Raw genomic sequence first — 21,438 nt, forward strand, 5'->3', positions numbered from 1 at the left:
AGGCCATGTTTGAGCCACTGCACTCCAGCCTGGGTGACAGAGCAAGACCCTGTCTCAAAACAAAACAAAAACAAAAACAAAAAAACAAAAAAAGAAAGAAAGAAAAATCGTATTAGGAAGTAATATTTACAAAAAAAAAAGAAAAGAAAAAAATCACCATAGAAGAAAAGAAAAGCCACTTTTACGTAATCATGAATAAGATCTCATCATCAAGTGACCAAACTCTTCATGAGACACCCTCCCATGTTTAGAAACTAAAAGATGTGGCCAGGCACGGTGGCTCACACCTGTAATCCCAGCACTTTGGGAGGGCGATGCAGGTGGATCACTTGAGGCCAGGAATTCAAGATGTGCCTGGTCAACACGGTGAAACCCTGTCTCTACTAAAAATACAAAAAATTGAGCTGAGTGTGGTGGCACATGCTTGTCGTCTCATCTACTCGGGAGGCTGAGGCACAAGACTGCTTGAACCCAGGAAGTGGAGGTTGCAGTGAGCTGAAATTGTGTCACTGCACTCCAGCCTGAGCAACAGAGCAAGACCTTCTCTCAAAAAAAAAAAAAGGTGCACATGCATCTGTGGCCAGAATGGCACACAGCCACATTCGAGAAGATTGGTCCAGCCAGAATGGCTATGGAAAAGTTACTGTATAAGGTTTATTTATAATTTGCTTTCCTCTCCAAATACTCTTTGGCCAGCTTATCAAGTATCTGACGGAAGTATTATGTAATACTTTTGCAGCCAGTACAGCGATTTTACTGTTCTTGCAGTCTCAGAGTCCAGGGAGCAAATCCCACCCACCTCGCTGTAGTCCTGCATGTCCTCCTTCAGCAGCTCCAGCTCCTCCTTCTCCTTGGTGAGTGACTTCTTCTGTTCCTGCAGCTTAGAGCAGGCATCGCTGAGGATGTCAATTTCCTCCTTAGTGATCTGTTCCTCCTGAGAGAAAAATGGTCAAATAATAAAGCCTGAGCCAAGGGAAAGAACTGGCCTGTTCCCAAGTGACCAGCTGCTCCGTTCATATTATATGGGCAGCCCAGGGCAAGAGTCTCACTGGACACTCATTGGTAACAAGAGACCAGCAGGGTTCAGGTTCAGTGCTATGCTGGCTGCATGCATGCTGTCACTGTCTGCCCTCATATGCCGAACCGCATTTGTTTAAAGCGTGTCATCTATGAATCAACACGTGTACTGTGAAACCTTCACTACAGTCAAAGAGTCACCTCCAAATCCATCTTCATGTCCCCACTGGGTGCTGCCGCCCACCCCTGGCAACCTCAGGTCCACCTCCTGCCACGGCAGACTTGGGTGCGTTTTCTAGCATCTTAAATAGACGGATCAGCCAGTGCACGCTCTTTTTTTGTCTGGCTTCTCTCCCTCACTTACTTTGAGATTTGCTCCTGTGGTCATGTGTTTCTTGTTGTTTTTTGAGACAGGGTCTCTGTTGCCCAGGCTGGAGTGCAGTGGTGCAATCACGGCTTGCTGCAGCCTTGATCGCCCAAACTCAAGCAGTCTCCTGCCTCAGCCACCCCAGGAGCTGGGACTATAGGCACACATTGACATGCCTGGCCAACTATTTTTATTTTTTTATTTTTTATTATTATACTTTAAGTTCTAGGGTACATGTGCATAACGTGCAGGTTTGTTACATATGTATACTTGTGCCATGTTGGTGTGCTGCACCCATCAACTCGTCAGCACCCATCAACTCGTCATTTACATCAGGTATAACTCCCAATGCAATCCCTCCCCCCTCCCCCCGGCCAACTTTTAATGTTTTGTAAAGACGGGGTCTCACTGTGTTGCCCAGGCTGGTCTCAAACTCCTGGGCTCAGATGATCCTCCCACCTTGGCCTCTCACAGTGCTGGTATCACAGGTGTGGGCCCCGCACCCAGCCCCTCTGTTGGGTTTTTCTTTCCCTCAGCAACATTTTATAGCACTTCGTGGACAGCACTTGCATATCTTTTTCCAAATTTATCCCTAAGTAGTTCATTTTGGGGGGTGCCATACCGTTCAAACCTTCTCTGACTACTCATTACCATAGTGAAGCACAATTGATGTTCACACCATTTGTGAATAAAGAGTTTTCCTTTTTTTTTTCTGATCTATATGGTTTTGTTTTCTGTATCCAACTGCCCTGACTGAAACCCCCAGGCTGATGCTGAGCTCAGACACCAGCTGATTCTGAGCTGAGGACAGACACCCTCATCAGCGTCTCACCACTGAGGGTGATGGCAGCTAGAGGTGTTTCTGCAGAAGCTTCTGACTGGGCTGAGAAAGCTGCCCACGTGTGCAGGACATCTGCAAATCAGGAACAGATACTGGGTTCTGCCATATGCTCTTTCTGCAGCTACGGAGATAAAACATTCCCGACTTTTCTAATTTAGTCAGTTTTTTTTTTTTGAGACAGAGTCTCGCTCTGTTGCCCAGGCTGGAGTGCAGTGGTGTGATCTCAGCTCACTGCAAGCTCCGCCTCCCGGGTTCACGCCATTCTCCTGCCTCAGTCTCCCAAGTAGCTAGGACTACAGGCGCCCACCACCGTGCCCGGCTAATTTTTTATATTTTTAGTAGAGATAGGGTTTCACCCTGTTAGCCAGGATGGTCTCGATCTCCCGACCTCGTGATCTACCTGCCTCGGCCTCCCAAAGTGCTGGGATTACAGGCGTGAGCCATCGCGCCCAGCCAATTTAGTCTGTTAATACGGAAATTACTTTTAAAAAAATTTTGGCCAGGCGCAGTCTCTCAAGCCTATAAACTCAGCACTTCGGGAGGCCGAGGTGGGAGGATCACCTGAGGCCAGCAGTTTGAGACCAGCCAGGCCAACATGGTGAAACCCCATCTCTACTAAAAATACAAAAATTAGCTGGGTGTGGTGGTGGGCACCTATAATCCCAGCTACTCGGGAGGCTGAGGTAGGAGAATCACTTGAGCCTGGGAGGTCAAGGCTTCAGTGAGCCGAGGTCACGTCTCTGCACTCCAGACTGGGCAAGACAGTGAGATCCCATTTCAAAAAAAAAAATTCAAGCCAATTTGTATTTTTTGGACAAATCCCATGTAATCATGATTCTTTTTACATAATAGTTCTATTTGATTTGCTAAAAAGTTTAATTTTTTTTTTTTTGAGACAGAGTCTCACTCTGTCACTCAGGCTGGAGCGCAGAGGCGCAATCTCTGCTCACTACAAGCTCTGCCTCCCAGGTTCACGCCATTCTCCTGCCTCAGCCTCCTGAGTAGCTGGGACTACAGGCGCATGCCACCATGTCTGGCTGATTTTTTGTATTTTTAGTAGAGACAGGGTTTCACCATGTTAGCCAGGATGGTCTCAATCTCCTGACCCCGTGATCCGCCCACCTCGGCCTCCCAAAGTGCTGGGATTACAGGTGCGAGCCACTGCGCCTGGCCCCAAAATGTTTTTTATGGCTAGGCACGGTAGTTCACCCCTGTAATCTTAGCACTTTGGGAGGCTGCGGCGGGAAGATTACTTGAGGTCAGGCGTTTGAGACCAGCCTGGCCAACATGGTGAAATCCCGTCTCTACCAAAAATACAAACATTAGCCAGGTCTGGTGGTGTATGGCTGTACTCCCAGTTACTTGGGAGGCTGAGGCAGAAGAGTCGCTTGAACCCGGGAGGCAGAGGCTGCAGTGAGCCGAGATGGCGTCACTGCCCTCCAGCCTGCGAGTTTAAGATGGAAGGCACCAGGAGGCATCCCTTGTAGGCAGCACAGGTGCCTGGAGGCTGCACCTCACAGGCTGGCATGGGGAGTCTGAAGATGCTGCAAGCCCAGATCACCCCACAGGAGGTGACAGCAGGTTGGGCCTGTGGAGGAGGCTTCACCTTGAGAGGCCACATTGCCCTCCACTGTCTGGGCAAGCTGACAAAGGGCCCTGAAACCTGCCGACCGGCATCTCTACCTGCCACACTGTGGGCCAGGGTGCCACGTTCCTGGCAGCCTCAGCTGCCGTGCACCCAGGCACAATGCGGAGCCCAGCCGGACTCACTCTCTTCCCAACCACCAAGCCTCCTAGGGGCCCACTGGCCTCATCCTCAACCCCTTGCACCATCTCCTCTCACTGAGGGCTACAGGTGCCCCAGCTAACCTGTCCCCATCCCCGCCCCACAACTGTCCACAAAGCCAGGCCACGCCCTCCTCAGCCTCCAGTGCCCCAGAACCTGCCTCATTACCTTCAAGCCCTCCAGCACAGGGGCAGTGTCCTTCAGGGTCTCTGACCGCAGGACTGTGTCAGACACTTCTGGCTGCAGCTCAGCCCCTAGCCTTTGGGGAATGGCTACCACACGTTCGGGCTCCACATCCTTCTGAAAGGCAAGGGGACACCGGCCCGGCCGCCGTCACACAGAAGCGGCCTTCTCAATCCCCAATGCTCAGAATGGATGGCAGAGGCCACATTGGGAGCAGGCCTGCCGGTGACAGCGGGCAGCACACCTGCCACAGGAGGTCCCTAGGGAGGCTCCATGCAGCTGCCAGGTCACCTAGGGCCCTCTCTGGAACAGGCTAGAGTACCTCACCCATCTCTGGTCTCCCCATGACTCCACCAAGCTGTCCTGTCACTTGCAGAGCAGGAGGCTGAGCCTGTGGGTGGGCACCATGCATGTGACCCAAGAGGACCACAGGGCCCGTGTTGAAGAGGAGCCCAGAGCCTGAGGGAGCCTGAGGCTCCTCTGCCAGCGTCCCTCACAGCAAGTCCCTGAGGAGAGAGTGGGCACTGCCGTGTGCTAAGCTTGCCCCTCTGAGACGGCTAAGGTACATCTCCCATGAGTACCACCGTGGCCATCAGGGAGTCCCAATGTCAGAGTTGCAGCCCCCACACCCAGGCACCCTGTCTCCCTGACCACTCCAGGGGGAAATAAAAATGCAGGACAGAGCTATAGGGCCACGCACGTGGGGCGCCAAACACACGGGAGGCCAAGACTGTGGGCTTGTGGGGTTTCTAGGGAGGCTGGGTCAGGACAGCCTCATGCCCCATGGAGCAGGGCCACCGCTTACTGCCGCCTCCGAGCGCTTCTGCAGCTCCTTCTCACGGTGCTCCTGCTGGATGGCCGCCTCCTCTTGCAGCGTGGCCTCCAGCTTGGCCTTGTTGTCCACCTGCTCGCCTTCCACCTCGGCTGCTTTCACCTGCGCTTCCTTTGCCTTCAGAAGAGGGTACACCTGTGGGTGAGCCCCAGAAGCCGCCAGAGGCCCCTGCTGCCCCTAACCTCTGTCCTCTGCCCTGTGTCCTCTGCCCCTGTCACCAGCTGGGCTTCACACACAGGACAGAAGGCACTGTCGAGGTGCCGCCTGCAACTGCTGGGAGTCCTCTGGGCCACCCTTTGTGCTCGCCCGGTGACTCCTGATGTGCAGGGAAGGAGCACAGGCGCTGCTGACACAGCTCCACGGGCCGCAGCACAGATCCACAGCAGCCAACATGTGGCCAGGTCAGGACCCCACGGGGGATGGCAGGCAAGGGGCCGGTGAAGAGGGATGGAAGGAAGGGGACAGGTGGCTGGGTGGGGCAATAGCGAGGGGTAGAGGGGAGGTTGTGTGGGTGGGGGGCTCCTTGCCCATGGTTGAGGAATGAGTGCTCTTGCACGCCTCCCCCGACCACAGAAGAGCCACCCCAGAAGAGCAGGGCCAGCTATGAAGAGATGAGGTGAAAGGGGTTTCCGACAGCACGTACCACAATCTCTGGGAGGGTCTGCAGTGTGGACTTGAGCTGGTCGGCTGGAGAGAGGGTGTCCGGAAGGTACATGGCCCGGGACAGGATGAGCAGCGATGTGGGGATTTCCTGATGCAGGTGCAGGTCCAGCCACTGCAACCAAAGCCACATTCAGCAGATGGGCAGCCCCTCAACCCCACCGCCAGCACAGCAGGTCAACTCATCTCATCACCAGAAGAGCCCTCAGAGAAGATGGTGTCTCAAGTTCTAAAAGGTCTATTTGTTGCTCTGCTGTGTGACCCGATGACAGCCTTAGTAAACAAAACACCAGACAGGCTCAGGGGTCAGCAGCCCCTACAGCGAGGACACCAAGGGTCTCGGAACAGGGCATCAACTCTTCACTTAAAAACACCCCAGGGGGCTGGGCGCGGTGGCTCAAGCCTGTAATCCCAGCACTTTGGGAGGCCAAGATGGGCGGATCACAAGGTCAGGAGATCGAGACCATCCTGGCGAACACAGTGAAACCCCGTCTCTACTAAAAAAATACAAAAAACTAGCCAGGCGAGGTGGCGGGCGCCTGTAGTCCCAGCTACTTGGGAGGCTGAGGCAGGAGAATGGCGTAAACCCAGGAGGTGGAGCTTGCAGTGAGCTGAGATCCGGCCACTGCACTCCAGCCTGGGTGACAGAGTGAGACTCCGTCTCAACAAAAAAAAAAAAACAAACAAAAAACCCCCCCAGGGGCTGGGCACAGTGGTTCACGCCTATAATCCCAGCACTTTGGGAGGCCCAGGTGGGAGGATTACCTGAGGTCAGAAGTTAAAGACCAGCCTGGCCAACATGGCAAAATCCCATCTCTACTAAAAATACAAAAATTAGCCAGGCATTGTGGGGCATGCTTGTAGTCCCAGCTACTTGGGTGGCTGAGGCACAAAAATTGCTTGAACCAGGGAGGCAGAGGTTTTATCGAGCTGAAATCGCACCACTGCACTCCAGCCTGTGTGACACAGCAAGACTCTGTCTCAAACAAAGAAACAAAACCAGCCCAGGTCAACACAGAATGGGCCTACAGAGGCAGTGCCACTGAGGCCGGTCAGCACTCAGGCCCCCGCAGGCTCTGCACAGGCCAGGTTCTGGGACTGGCTGCTTGAGTGACACCAAGACAATCTCCAAATGGGCAAGAAAGACCATGACAATGTTTGGAGACAAACTGAACATGGGTAAAACATGAGAACAAACCCTAAGAGAAGAAAGGCAACGCTGAGAGGTGGGTAGAGAAGGAAAGTGTGAACACATGACACTCAGGCCCCCAATGCACCACACTCCCCTGGGGGCTGAGGGGCCTGGGCAGGGACGGCATCTGCCGCCCCCCCCCCCCCCCCCAACTCAGATGCCCCTGTGTGTGTGGCCCATGTCCCCATGGAGCTCCAGAAGGCTGGGCAGAGTGCTAGGGAGGTTAGCACCCATGCCAGACACAGAGAAGGCTCTGCTGGGGAATCCGATGGAAGACGCAGCTGTGGAAGGCAGGGGGTGCCACAGGATCTCACCATAAATACTGTCTGTGTCGAGAGGGGAAGTGTGTTCATACACCTTCATCTACACTTGTAGGTTGTGTGAAAAACCCGGCAGGAGGATGACGACCAACAAGGGCACGCCAGTGCCAGGGCACTGGGAGGAAACTGGCTGGAGCCCTGCACCCCTTAACCTTTCCATGTAAGAGTGAGTGGCCGGGGCCACCACTGCCCGACCTACACGCCACTCGATCTGACGGCATTGGGAACCAGGCACCTGCTCAGGGCATGGCCAAGAGAGGGGGCAGCTCCAGACATCAGACCACGCCATGCCACCCAAACCTTCCATGGCCCCAGTTCAGAAAGAATCAAAATGTGAAATGTCTGACATCTCAGAGGTGAACTCTAGTCCTCATCTGACTACAGATAAACTAAAAGCAAACAAAAAAAAATCAAAGCAATATTCAAAAGGCAATGAAAAGTGAGAATGCAGGGGTGTGAATGTGATAAGACCAGAAGGGCGAGAAACAGCCCAAACATCCTAGCCTTCCCCAGAGAGGCCACAGTGTCGCCTCGCCAGGCCCACCCAGAGTCTGAGAAAAGCCTCCAAGTGGCCTTTCAAGGCTGACGTTTCCCTCGAGCCGATGCTGGCCTGGCATAAGGCGAGTATTCACGCACCTGCTTCAGCTGGCCCCTCAAGCGGTCTTCCGTGACGCCCAGGGCCCGCATGCCCCGTGCCCGACACGCCGCCTGCAGCTCCTTGACGTTCAGGCTGTCCACCCCTTCCTCAGCAATCAGCTAGAAAACAAAGCAGTGAATTATCATCCGGGACAGCTGCTGGTGGGTCACCGTGTCTATGTGAACACCCTCCAGAGTAACAGGTTTTGCCAAGCAAGAATCAAACCACTGCCACCAAAGCCCAGGTCTGGGTCAGAAGTGGCTGGAACCCTGTGACGGAGGGTCAGGATCTTGGGAAGTGCAGAACGGCCACGGCCAATCCCCTGAGACAAAAAAGTCTACCTCCACCCCTCTGTCCACCTCCACCCCTCTGTCCACCTCCACCCCTCTGTCCACCTCCACCCCTCTGTCCACCTCCACCCCTCTGTCCACCTCCACCTCTCTGTCCACCTCCACCTCTCTGTCCACCTCCACCTCTCTGTCCACCTCCATCCCTCTGTCCACCTCCATCCCTCTGTCCTGATGGCAGAACCAGCCCCACCCTGGCTACTCCTGCCCCTGATGTTTCTCCTGATGCCCCCAGTCCACCATCTGCCAAAGTGTGCCCAGGATGGAAAAGAAAGAAGGACAGAAGGAGAGGGAACCAGATGCTCTGAAGATACATCCTAACCCCATACCTAAAGAGCCCCTCTCCTCTGCTCAGCCCAAGGTCACTGTGACCCCAAATGGAAAAGCAAACAGGAGTCCCAGAGATAGAGGACACCAAGGCATACAGGGAGCAACAGGTGAAGAGAGACACGGAGAAGTAATGACAGCCACCGCTAGGCAGATGCTGGCAACAGGGCTCCGACGCCAGGACTCTGCAGCAGGGCCCACCATTTTAGAGTTCACTCCACCTCACAACCACCCTGTGGGGTAGGCAGTACCACCACCTCCACTTCTAAAACCAAACTTGACGTAACTGTGGACACACAACCAGTTTTAACAACTAACAGAGCTCCTGTGCATAAGATGCGTCCCCTAGCGTAATGAGCACATGCCACCCACCCAGTCAAGACAGAGGCCACCTTCCCCAGCTCCCAGTGCTGCCCGTTCAGACACGCTTGTCTCCACATCTGCAGCTGTCACCTGGAGTGCTCTCTGAACAAGATCATGCAGGACGTCACCTCTGGGGTTCCTTGAGGACCCACTGGGGGTGCTGTGGGTGTGCCGGGTTAGGCCTCTCACTGCCACGCAGCATTCCACGGCATGCGTGCCCTCCTTGGCCCAACCCTTCGCCCACCGAGCTGGGCTCCTCCGGTTGGTCAGGAATTAAGCTCTTTCTGTCTGCTTTCTCCTCCCTGGCCTCCTGTGGGCTGGCTGACCTCTGTTGGATTTCGCTCTGGGGGTCTGAGTCTCTGTGCAGCATTTTCAGTGTCGCTCTGCGGATCGCGACACACAATCCACGGGCGCAGCTCACCATAGTGCAGTGGGGTCGGCGCTCCACCACGAAGGCAAGCGCTGAAGCCTCCCCTCCGTCTGTTCTCAGATGTCGCCTCCACTGCATCGTCACCTCCACCGCACTGCGGAGCACGTCCCTCAGCCCCGCTCGCTACAGAAGGCGCAGGGAGAGCGCAGCCCACTGTGCCGACCCTCACTCTGGTTGCTGGGAACTCTTCCTGCTGCCACGAGGTACTTTCTCTTACTGTTTCCTCTCTGGTCGAGGAGCTTCCCTCAGCCCTTCCTTTAGGGGAGGTCTGCTGGTGACAGTCGCAGCTTCCTTCCCTCTGATACTGCCTTGGCTCCCCGTCATTGCTGTATTTTTGCTGGTGATAGATCCTGGGTTAACAGTTCTTTTAACAATTGAAAAATAATGCTCCACGTCCTGTGGTCTCCACAGTTCCTGATGAGAAATCCATTGTCATTCAACTTTTCCCCTAATAGTAAAGATGCCGTTCTTGGCCAGGCACAGTGGCTCACGCTGGTAATCCCAACATTTTGGAAGGCCGAGGTGGGAGAATCACTTGAGCCCAGGAGTTCCAGACCAGCTTGGGCAACATAATAGTAAAACCTCATCTCAGGCCGGGCGCGGTGGCTCAAGCCTGTAATCCCAGCACTTTGGGAGGCCGAGACGGGCGGATCACGAGGTCAGGAGATCGAGACCATCCTGGCTAACACGGTGAAACCCCATCTCTACTAAAAAATACAAAAAACTAGCCGGGCGAGGTGGCGGGCGCCTGTAGTCCCAGCTACTCGGGAGGCTGAGGCAGGAGAATGGCATAAACCCAGGAGGTGGAGCTTGCAGTGAGCTGAGATCCGGCCACTGCACTCCAGCCTGGGTGACAGAGCGAGACTCCGCCTCAAAAAAAAAAAAATAGTAAGACCTCATCTCTACAAGAAAAATAAACAAAACTAGCCAGTGTGGTGGCACATGCCTGTGGTCCTAGCTACTCGGGGGGCTGAGGTGGGAGGATGGCTTGGTTCCGGGAGGTCAAGGCTACAGTGAGTTGAGATTGTGCCACTGGACTGCACTCCAGCCAGGGCAACAGAACAAGATACCATCTCCCCCAAAACCCAAAAAAAGACCTGGCATTCATAAATGAAACAACCCCCCCCCCACACACACACGTATGCGTGCACACACATACACAGACACACACACACACACGATGCCTTTCTCTCTTTGTCTTAAAACTATTGTCTTCAGGGTTCATTAGTTTGATGTGACTTGGTGTGAATTTATTTGGATTTATCTTATTCAGGGTACACTCAGCTTCTGACATTTGCAGATTTACATCTTTAACTAAGCCTGGGAAGTTTTCAGTCAGCCATTATTTCATGAGGTACTCTTTCAGCCCTGCTTTATCCTTTCTCCCCCGGAACATCAGATAACACAGATGGTCAACACCTGCTACAGCACAGGCTGTGGGGCTCTGTTCAACGTTTTCTACTATTTTCTCTCTGTTGTTCAAATGGGTAATTTCTATCATTTTATCTTAAAGTTTACTCGTTCTGTACTTTATCTTCTCCATTCTGCTGTTGACCCCACCCAGGTTTTGACTTTGGATACTGTATTTTTCATTTGGTTCTTCTTCTTTAATTTTTTTTTTAAGAGACAGAGTCTCCTTCTGTTGCCCAGGCTGGAGTGCAGTGACACAATCATGACTCACTGCAAGCTCAATCTCCCAAGCTCAAGCAATCCTCCCGCCTCAGCCTCCTGAGTAGCTGGAGCTACAGGCGCAAGTCATCACGCTCAGCTAATTTTAAAATTTTTTTTGTAGAAGTGGGGGTCTCACTATGTTGCCCAGGCAGGTCTCAAACTACCGGGCTCAAGGAATCCTCCCACCTTGGCCTCCCAGAGTGCTGGGATTTTATAGATGTGAGCCACTGCACCTGGCTTTAGTACCTTCTCTGAATATCTTTTAATATTAATATTTAAAAATATCTTTTCTTCTCTTTCTTTGCCAAGATCTATTTTTCATGTGTTTTACTCTGTTGTGGCTTTTGTAGCTCTGCACTGCTGGCTGTTTGAGGCCCAGGTGCAGGGTGTCTAACTGTCATCTCAGGGTTGGTACCAGGCGTTGCCTTTTCTCATTCACTGACACCTTCCTGCTTCTTGAATCTAAATCTGACTTCCAATTTGTCGCAGCTGACCTCCTCTGGTGTATGGTGGCATGGGCGGTGGGTATTCTAATTTGCACAGAGTTTGCAATTGATGATCTGGCATCTACTAATCCCAGGGCCAAGCTAACAAGGCCAAAGCTGTTTCCACCTCCCTGTGGTCCAGCTTTCAAGGACCAACCACAAACCCTAACGTCTGTTTCCCTTCCTGCCCAGACATGTCTCCACCTGCTGCATACAAGGAAGGCAGGCATCGTCCCCCCGAGCTTACTGCTCCCCATGGGTGTGGAGGCTTTGTGGGGACCAGTGACAGGGAAGCTGTGGGTAACACATTTCTCTCAATGGCACTGACCTCTCCATGTTGTCACTCACTCACATCCATAAGCTAAATCCTAGGCATATTTTAGAAGTGGTGGGAGCGCTGCCTCATAAGAAGTGCAAGCTCCCCACCCAGCCTCCACAGACATCTGCGGGAGAGCGGGGCTGCTCGCTACCGCTGGGAGCAGGTGTGGGGGAGTTCCAGCTCTCACAGGTGCCTCTCCTAGCAGGAGGGCAGAAGCGTCTCAGTACTGTCTCCCACCTGGCTCCCACTGGCACAATGGTAGACGTGGCCTTGTTCCTGCTGGGCAGTGGTCAAAGTTCCAACTCTCCGCTGGGTCCCAAAGGCCACCTCAGCGGTGGGGAAGTGTGGCGGATACACTATCAGATGAGAGGAAAGCTCAAGCCCCCCCGCCTGGTCTCCACTGACACTACAGGGGCTGGCCCCCCTCAGCCTTCTCTGACACCATCCCCGCCAGGGCTAGGGTGCCTGCTGTGTCCCAGCAAGGGCAGGATACAGGCTTCCCACATGGCCTTGCCTTGATTCGTAGAAATGACCGGCCCTCAACCTGCTCACCAGAGATGCAGGCATTCCCTTCCTGGAAGAGGCCAACACTGCCCTGAACCTCTTTATCTTCCATAGACAAAGCCCGCATTCAGGAAAAACTAAACACTGCAAACAAAATCAAAAGGGAAAGCAAAAGAAAAAGGCCTACGGATCACCCAGTTATTAATCAATGTGAACTAGGGTTAGTGCATTCAAGAAGACAAATGACAAAACGAAGTTTTACCTGAGAACTGAAATCTTAAATTAAGAGCTCCTAATATGTTTTTTTTTTTTTCTGAGACAGTCTTGCTCTGCCGCCCAGGCTGGAGTGCAGTGGCCAGATCTCAGCTCACTGCAAGCTCCGCCTCCCGGGTTTTACGCCATTCTCCTGCCTCAGCCTCCTGAGTAGCTAGGACTACAGGCGCCCGCCTCTCGACGCCTGGCCAGTTTTTTGTATTTTTTAGTAGAACACGGGGGTTCACAGTGTTGCCAGGATGGTCCTCGATCTCCTGACCTCGTGATCCACCCGTCTCGGCCTCCAAAGTGCTGGGATTACAGGCTTGAGCCACCACGCCCGGCCAACAGCTCCTAATATGAATGAAAGAGTAATTCAGCCGGCACACGTGGCGTCAGCACACCCTTGTAAGTTCCCAGCCTCTGACGTTGGGACCAAGGTGGGCAAATCACTTGAGGTCTGAAGTTCGAGGCCAGCCTGGCCAACGTGGTGAAACCCTGTCTCTATAAAAAATACAAAAAATAGTCGGGCATGGTGGCGGGTGCCTGTAAGCCTAGCTACTCCAGAGGCTGAGGCAGCAGAACTGTTTGAACCCAGGAGGTGCCGGTTGTAGTGAGTTGAGATCTCGCACTGCACTCCAGCCTGGGCAACAAGATTGAAACTCCGTCTCAAAAAAAAAAAAAAAAAAGGAGTAATCAGACCCAGAAGGAGGGCATCGCCCTGAAAGCACAAAAAGGCATGAAACACAGTCAAGCGCGTGCGATGGATGGGACAGGGCAAAGGGGCAAACGGACCCTCGATGAGGCCCCTCACGGGAAGAGAGAGGCACGGAGGCGCTGTCATCAATAAGCAGGATGAACACAAAGACAGACACACCTAAGCAAGTTATTATAAAACGGATGAAATCCCAACACAGAGAGATCATCCGAGAAGCTGCCAGAGAAAAGACATCCATCTTCAAAGGATCTGCAATCTTCAAGTGGCAAGACTCCTAGTGAGCTTATTTTCCATTGTTCAGCATCTTCCGGAGTTTCTACAATAAGGACATGCTGCTTTTGTCATCAGGAAAAATAAAAAGGTAAAACACCATAGCTGCGGCGCAGTGCGGCCGGCTTACCTTGTCGTCTGCTTTTATGGAGCGCAGCCGCATGGTGAGCTGGAAGCGCAGGAAGTTGTTGGTGCCGATGGACTGTAGCTCCAGCAGCTTGCACAGGGCCACCAGCTGCGGCCGTGTCAGGTTGTCCAGGGTAAGCTCATCCTCAAATAATTTGGAAAAACGCATGATTTCCTCATTGCTGGGCCTCTCCCCCGTCTCCCGGATCTGTGGAAGTGGTCACAAGGGTCACCCCTGGGGAACGTGCCCACCCGGCTCCCTCCCACGACCAACCACATTCCCAAAAGGTGCTGCCTCTCATCCTCAGGGACTCAAACCACTGACTTCTTTTTTTGTTTTTTTTTTGAGACAGGGTCTCGCTCTGTCGCCCAGGCTGGAATGCAGTGGTGTAATCTCGGTTCACTGCAACCTCCGCCTCCTGGGTTCAAGCGATTCTCCTGCCTTAGCCTCCCGAGTAGCTGGGATTACAGGCTGCGCCACCACGCCCAGCTAATTTTTGTATTTTAGTAGAGATGGAATTTCACCATGTTGGCCAGGCTGGTCTCAAATGATCTGCACGGCTCAGCCTCAAACTACTGACTTCTGACTCGAGTGCTGGGCTAGCCTGGGGAGAGGTGGCGTCTGGCCTCTGGACCTCTCCTGCCTGAGCCAGCAAAGCTGAGGCTGCTGTCTGCTAGGGGAGAGGCCCGGGCCTACAGGCTGCTGCATGCAGGTCCTGTGATCCTCTCTCTGCCACAAAAGTGTCCGGGACCCTGCTGCTCTGGGGCAGGAAGACGTGCACCCGTATGCACCCATATCTCCCACAGATGACTGCCTGAGCTTTGGGGGAGGGGTGGCCATCTAGCTCTTTAGGGAGAGCTAGATTCCCTTAGCACAGATCACTCAGAGCCCTTTGGGTGACCCTCTGCGGTTCCTCCCACCTGAGGGACAAGCCACCAGCTCAGTCTCTGCCAAGAGCTGGGTTAGGAGGGTCCCTAGCAGAGAGGACAGATGAGGGAGAACGAGCCTGACTTGGTGCCCAGCTCAAATCGTAACATGCAGGATGCCAGCTCTAAGACACGGTTTCAGGTGTGCTCCTGGGGGCCGCCCTACGCAGCACACCAAAATGTGGTTGACCGCAAGCACATCCTTCTTGGCAGCTGGGCAGCCCAGGAAAGGTTGGGACGGGCCCCTCCTCCCGCTCTGCAAGGTGCAACATCCTGGGAGAGGCTCCCAAAGCATGGCTCCCCCTAGAACATCTTGCTGGAACTACCACCCACTCCTTGGGGGGCTCAACAGCCCCATGGCTGTGCCGCCTCCTCCCGAGAGGCTTCTCTGTGGTTAGGCCTTGGCCTGGCAGTCTTTTCTGTCAAGGGTCAGATAGCAAGTATTTCTAGCTTTGCAGCCATGGAAACCACTCGCCTCTGTGCTGCAGGGGGAAATCCCCACAGACAATGCACACGCATGGCTGGAGTTTCTAGCCCTAGGTTTAAGCTCTTCCTGCACTTCAGACATCCTTCTGACTCCAGTGTCCCAAGTCCCTCAAGCCAACGACACTGGCCTCGTCGGCCCCATCTAGTCCTCAGGGATCTCGTCCATGGCACCCACCCTCTCCCCCATCCTCACCTCACTGGCCACACGACCACAGGAAACCTCGAGGGCTGCTCCTCCTCTAGAGCCCCCACTGCTCCCACAGTCCAGGCCTCTGACCAGCCCCTGGGACCTGTGACCTTCTTGACTGAGTCCAGCCAGAAGGCAGTGCCCAGCAGAGGAGCCCAGCCAAGTCACCTACACCTCACAACATCAGCGTCTCAGGCCCCTCATGAGTCAGATTCTACTGCGCCCGGAGGACTGCAGGGTGACGAGACACAGACACCCGTGATTCTGAAGGCTGAGGAGGCGCAGCCACCACAGCTCAACTCACTGGGAGCTCAGGGGGGCCAGACTCCTGACACTCCACTGGCCCCCAACTGAGCCTCCTGGGTAAAGTCTCAAGCGCCAGCCAGCCACCTGGGGGAGCTCCACTCTGCTGAGCACAGCGAAGGGGAAAGAGAAAAGCAAGGAAGGCACCCTGGTGAGGTCACAGGGACTCAGACGCATCACAGCACCTTCTGGAAAAACACAGAGAAGTCTTTGGTGGCGCTGCCCTTGGCTGCCTTGTTCTTCAAGGCCATCTCTTCGATGGTGTCCTGGAGGAACTTGGCCAGCTCCAGCTTGACCCGAAGCTCCTTCTTCAGTCTCTCCTCCTGCAAGGGCAGAGAGGGCACTACACTCCAGGCCCCGGCCTGTCCAGCCAGCACCTACACCCTGGGGCCTCCTGGAGGGTGGGCTCAGGAGTGCACTCCAACTGCTCAGACTGTGGTTTGGGCAAGGAAAACATCTCACGTTTGTGCCCAACCCCCACCCCCAGAAACATTTCACAAAACACTGACTCATATAAGTGCAATACATTCTCAAACCCTTTTATTTCATGGTTTCAAAAAAATACCCATGTGTGCCGGGCGCGGTGGCTCAAGCCTGTAATCCCAGCACTTTGGGAGGCCGAGATGGGCAGATCACGAGGTCAGGAGATCGAGACCATCCTGGCTAACACGGTGAAACCCCGTCTCTACTAAAATACAAAACTAGCCGGGCGTGGTGGCGGGCGCCTGTAGTCCCAGCTACTCGGGAGGCTGAGGCAGGAGAACGGCGTGAACCCGGGAGGTGGAGCTTGCAGTGAGCTGAGATCCGGCCACTGCACTCCAGTCCGGGCGACAGAGCGAGACTCCGCCTCAAAAAATACCCATGTGGGCCAGGCACGGTGGCTCATGCCTGTAATCCCAGCACTTTGGGAGGCCAAGGTGGGTGGATCACCTGAGGTCAGGAGTTCGAGACCAGCCTGGCCAACATGGCAAAACCCCGTCTCTACTAAAAACACAAAAATTAGCCAGGCATGCACACCTGTAATCCCAGCTACTTGGGAGGCTGAGGCACAAGAATCTTTTGAACCCAGCAGGTGGAGGCTACAGTGAGTTGAGACTGCGCCACTGCACTCTAGCCTGGGTGACAGAGTGAAACTCCGTCTCAAAAAACAAAACAAAACAAAACAAACAAACAAACAAACTCGTGTGATCCCCTAAAGCAAGGGTTGGCACACTTTCCATTAACAGGCTAGACAGGAAAGCATTGGCCTTCATGGGCTGTGTGGTCTAAAACAACTGCTTAATTCTGCTGGTGCCTCACAGACAAGACACATGACTGGGCATCGCAGGTTCCCACAGGGGACTGAGAACAGGCAGGGTCCAGATCTGGCCTGTGGGCTACAGCTGGCTGACCCTGCCCCAGATGGACCTCACAACTCCCCTACAGCATGAGGAACACTGGTCTAGAAAACCTGTATTTTAAAACACATTGAGCTGGAAGCAGTGGTTCACACCCGTAATAACAACACTTTGGGAGGTCATGGCAAGAGGATTACGTGAGCCCAGGAGTTTGAGACCAGCCTGGGCAACATAGCAGATCTTGTCTATAAAAAACAAAAAAAATTAGTCCGGCATGGTGGCTTAGCCTGTAGTCCCAGCTATTCAGGAACTAAGACAAGAGGATCACTTGAGTCCTCTTGTGAGACTGCAGTGAGCAGTGATCGCGCCATTGCACTCCAGCATGGGTGACAGGGCAAGACCTGTGTATGGTGGCACATGCCTATAATCCCAGCTACTTGGGAGGCTGAGGCAGGAGAATCTCTTGAACCCGGCAGGCAGAGGTTGCATGCAGTGAGACAAGATCGCACCACTGTACTCCAGCCTGGGTGACAGAGTGAGACTCTGTCTCAAAAATAAATAAATAAATAAATAAATAAATAAATAAATAGAAACAAATCCAAAACCCAGCATCCACTAAATAATTATCGCATAGCACAAGGACGATATGAAGATACATAAAGTCTCAAAAATATCTAGCACTTGAAATAGTCACAAACAAGGAAGCTACCACAATGAATTTCAGACTCGTTCTAAAACAAGCAGTTGGGATGCCGCCCTCACCTTGATGGACTGAGTCTCAAATGTGGATGGCAACATGTTGGGGAAGAGCTTCACAGCAACAGGCAGCAGAAACTCCATGAACGGCACCACCACGAACACGAGGAATGGCACCAGGCGGAAGAGGTCAGCACAGATCCGGAGAAACTGGAAAGGGGTGGAATCCATCAGAGGGGAGCAGAGCACATGTGGCAACAGGGGCAAGGGGTGTGAGTATTTCTCCTATAACAGTTTACAGGCACAACCTCAGGCAGCGACTCACAGGACCCACTGAGGACTCTAAGTTCTAGAACTACTCAGCAGACCACTCCCGAAACCCACTTTTTTCTCAGGGTCCAAAGCAAGTACCAGCAGCCTCCAGAAAAGCAGGGTATAGTGCTGACACCAAGGGCCACTGGGTGCTCCCGGCGATCCGGTCCTCCAAGGACACTGGCCAGCAATCCAGGCTCGGGGACCAGCAAGTGAGGGTTGCAGGCTGAGGACTGGGCATGACTAGAGTAGTGAGGGGTCACCAGGATGGGCTGACCCATACCTTCTCCTGGAGGGTGCTCTAGAAGGAGGGCTTCTCTTGTGTTTCCTAAGACTATACTACAAAGCAATCATTAGGAAAAAACCCAAGTATTTCATTGACATAAACAAACTAGTGCTTGATGCCATTAAAGAAACACCCAATTTGAAACAATCAGAAATCCCTGTGAAGCCTGAACAACTGCTGGAAAACAGCATGGGTGATGCTGCCCCTCCTCGGTGCTGCTCACATGGGTCCTTTGGCCAAGGTGTTCCGTGTAGTTCCTACGTTCCCACTGGCAATAAGTGAGCATTCCCAGGGAGACGCCCTGAGAGCAGCAATGTCCTCCTCCTCATCAGCCTCTTTCTCCCGACCCTGCATTCATGGAGCCAGCCTCCACTCTCATGAACACAAAACAGAAGCTGCCTAACTCTCCTACCTGTCATCTGTAGGAGGGGAGAACCCTGCCTTCCTGTACATTCATTTTTCTATTTATTATTGCACTGGACCCATGGACTCCTATATTTTTTCACTGATTTACAATTTACGGCTGTCTTTATTCCCAAACGGTGCCATATTTGGGCAGGACATATCCTTAAAGCTGGCACATGTGTTTTTTGATATGCCTCATTAATTTTTTTAGCAGTTCTACTGAGGTGTAATTTATATACCATAACATTCACCTATTTTAAATAAATTTGATGATTTTTGGTAAATTTATACATTGTGAAGTCATCACTAAAATCCAAATTTACAACTTTTTTTTCTTTGGAGATGGCATCTAGCTCTGTCACCCTGGCTGAAGGGCAATGGTGTGATCTTGGATCATTGTATTTTCACCTCCCTGGTTCAAGCGATTCTCCTGCCTCAGCCTCCCAAGTACCTGGGATTACAGACATGCGCCACTAAGCCCAGCTAACTTTTTAATATTTTTGGTAGAGACAGGGTTCACCATGTTGGCCAGGCTGGTCTCAAGCTGCTGACCTCAGGTGATCTGCAGCGCTGGCCTCCCAAAGTGCTGGGTTACAGGCGTGAGCCACCGCACCCAAACAAGAAAATAACTTCTTAAATGTTTTAAACACAAAAGCAGAACTACAAATCCCATCCTCTTAGAGCACATTTAAGTGCACAGGATTATCTTTATTTTTTTTAATTTTTTTGAGACCGAGTCTCGCTCTGTCTCCAGGATGTAGTGCGGTGGCGCGATCTCAGCTCACTGCAACCTCTGCCTCCCGGGTTCAAGTGATTCTCCTGCCTCAGCCTCCTGAGTAGCTGGGATTACAGGCGCCTGCCACCATGCCCGGCTAATTTTTGTACTTTTAGTAGAGGCGGGGTTTCACCATGTTGGCCAGGATGGTGTCGATCTCTTGACCTCCTGATCGGCCCGCCTCGGCCTCCCAAAATGCTGGGATTACAGGCGTGAGCCATGGCGCCTGGCCATGATTATCTTTAAAAAGGAAGGCTGGTGCCGGGTGCAGTGGCTCATGCCTGTGATCCCAGCACTTTGGGAGGCCAAGGCAGCAGGACTGCTTGAGGTCAGGAGTTTGAGACCAGCCTTGGCAACACAGTGAGATCCGGTCTCTACAAAAAAATTTAAAAATGAGCCTGGTATGGCAGCATGTATCTGTGGTCCCAGCTACGTGGGAGGCTAAGGTGGGAGGATCCCTTATGCTTGGGAGGGCTGAGGCTTCGGATAGCTATGAGGGTGCAATTGCATCCAGCCTGGGTAGGGGAGCGAGATCCTATCTCAAAAATAAAAATAAGTAAATAAATACTAGAGCCACACAAACGTGATATAAACCCCAAGAGTTAGAAACCATGAGGTGTTCTTGGGAGGGAAGGATGGAGCGGACAGGAGATGAGGCTGCACCTGGGAGGGTGGACTTGATTCTCAAACAGGGCTGCACTCTGCGGCCCATGGTGTCCCATGGCTATCACAGAAGCAAACAGTATCTGTGCTGAAGAAAACTAGCTCACCACCTACATCATACAAGGTGTACCCCTCTGAAGTGAGATTCCATCACTTTTAAATTAAAAAAACTAACTAAAAATAAACTAATCGAGCTTTTAGACTTAAAAACACAGGCACTGAAAATAAAACCTCAGTGGCTGCATTAAATAAGATTACTTCAGCTGAAAAGAAAATGAGTAAAATAGAGAGAAAACATCTAGATTGCAGCCCCGAGACAAAGACAGAAAATGGAGAATCTTTTCACAGCAGGAGCTGGTGCACCAGAGGCCAAACCAGGAGCCCCAGAGCCTGGGCACTGGTGAGTGAGCAGGTTCTACGACAGATGGCAGATGTGGAACCTTGGGGTCAGGAGCACGGATCCCAACAATAAAAACAAACTCACCCAGAGAGACACACACAGCCCTCCAGACAAACCTGGAAGCAATAAGACAGACAGGGCCTGCGCCTGCACCAGAAGTGCAACTGTGCCGATGCAGACCCCTCCCTGGAAACAGCAGCGGGGAGGGGGAATGGCATCGAGAGGGTCAAGAGTGGGTGGAGGTGTGTGCTGAAAACTGCTGGTGGGAAAGAGGTGAAACATGAGCAGACGGTGTTGCAATTCAATTCAGTGGCTAGGTGCGCCTTTCCATAGGTGTGGTGTTATGACAGGTATTAGTTCCTGGCTCAACTGCCCTTGTTACAGTCTTTCGTGATAATATTAGGTGTGTCAGGCCTCGGGGGCGGGCCTCTGACCTCCCTACCCTCCTTTCACCTGCCCTCAGGCAGGTCACTAATCTTCCCAGCTTCTTGACTATGGGTTTTAAGACCCTCCCTAAAGAGGGTTCTGCCCTATGCCCTGAGGAAAGGAATGCCCAAGAGGACTGGTTCAAGGAGCTTCCAGAAAGCTGAATACGGTAGAGGTTCACCGGGAGTTGCGACCCGGGAAGCATGGAAGCTCCATGCCCCTTCCCTGTACATACCTTGCCTTATGGTCTCTTCACCTGTATCCTTTGCACTATCCTTTATACTAAACTGATAAGTGTTTCCCTAAGTTCTGTGAGCCACTCCAGCAAATTAATCGAACCCAAAGTGGGGGTGGGGGTGCCATCACACCTCATGTAGCCCATAAATACATGTACCTACTATGTACCCATAAAAATAAAAAATTAAAACAATTTAAAACAAAGAGGGGGCCAGGCATAGTGGCCCATGCCTATAATCCCAGCACTTTGCGAGGCCAAGGCAGGTGGATCACTTGAGGCCAGGAGTTTGAGGGCAGCCTGGCCAACATGGTGAAAACCCTCTCTACTAAAAATACAAACATTAGCCGGGT

The 21,438-nt window shown here is 52.7% G+C and overlaps 1 protein-coding gene across 2 annotated transcripts in view; it reads right to left on the minus strand.

Moving 5' to 3' along the window:
- LETM1 (leucine zipper and EF-hand containing transmembrane protein 1) overlaps positions 1-21,438 on the minus strand; it is a 43,460-nt gene that overhangs the window by 6,697 nt on the left and 15,325 nt on the right. Inside the window, exons 4-11 of one of the 2 annotated variants that reach the window (XM_017876233.1) lie at positions 17,650-17,793; positions 15,736-15,873; positions 13,652-13,855; positions 7,835-7,954; positions 5,670-5,801; positions 5,000-5,143; positions 4,180-4,308; positions 800-934 (exon numbers count right to left, since the gene is read on the minus strand). In XM_017876233.1, the coding sequence (XP_017731722.1) occupies positions 800-934; positions 4,180-4,308; positions 5,000-5,143; positions 5,670-5,801; positions 7,835-7,954; positions 13,652-13,855; positions 15,736-15,873; positions 17,650-17,793 (1,146 nt within the window). Of the gene's footprint in view, positions 1-799; positions 935-4,179; positions 4,312-4,999; positions 5,144-5,669; positions 5,802-7,834; positions 7,955-13,651; positions 13,856-15,735; positions 15,874-17,649; positions 17,794-21,438 lie in introns of both variants that reach the window. The other variant, XM_017876232.1, reaches the window with a different exon arrangement.

This window comes from Rhinopithecus bieti, unplaced genomic scaffold, assembly GCF_001698545.2.
Source record: "Rhinopithecus bieti isolate Rb0 unplaced genomic scaffold, ASM169854v2 scaffold_9581, whole genome shotgun sequence".
In the NCBI taxonomy this organism is placed as follows: domain Eukaryota; kingdom Metazoa; phylum Chordata; class Mammalia; order Primates; family Cercopithecidae; genus Rhinopithecus; species Rhinopithecus bieti.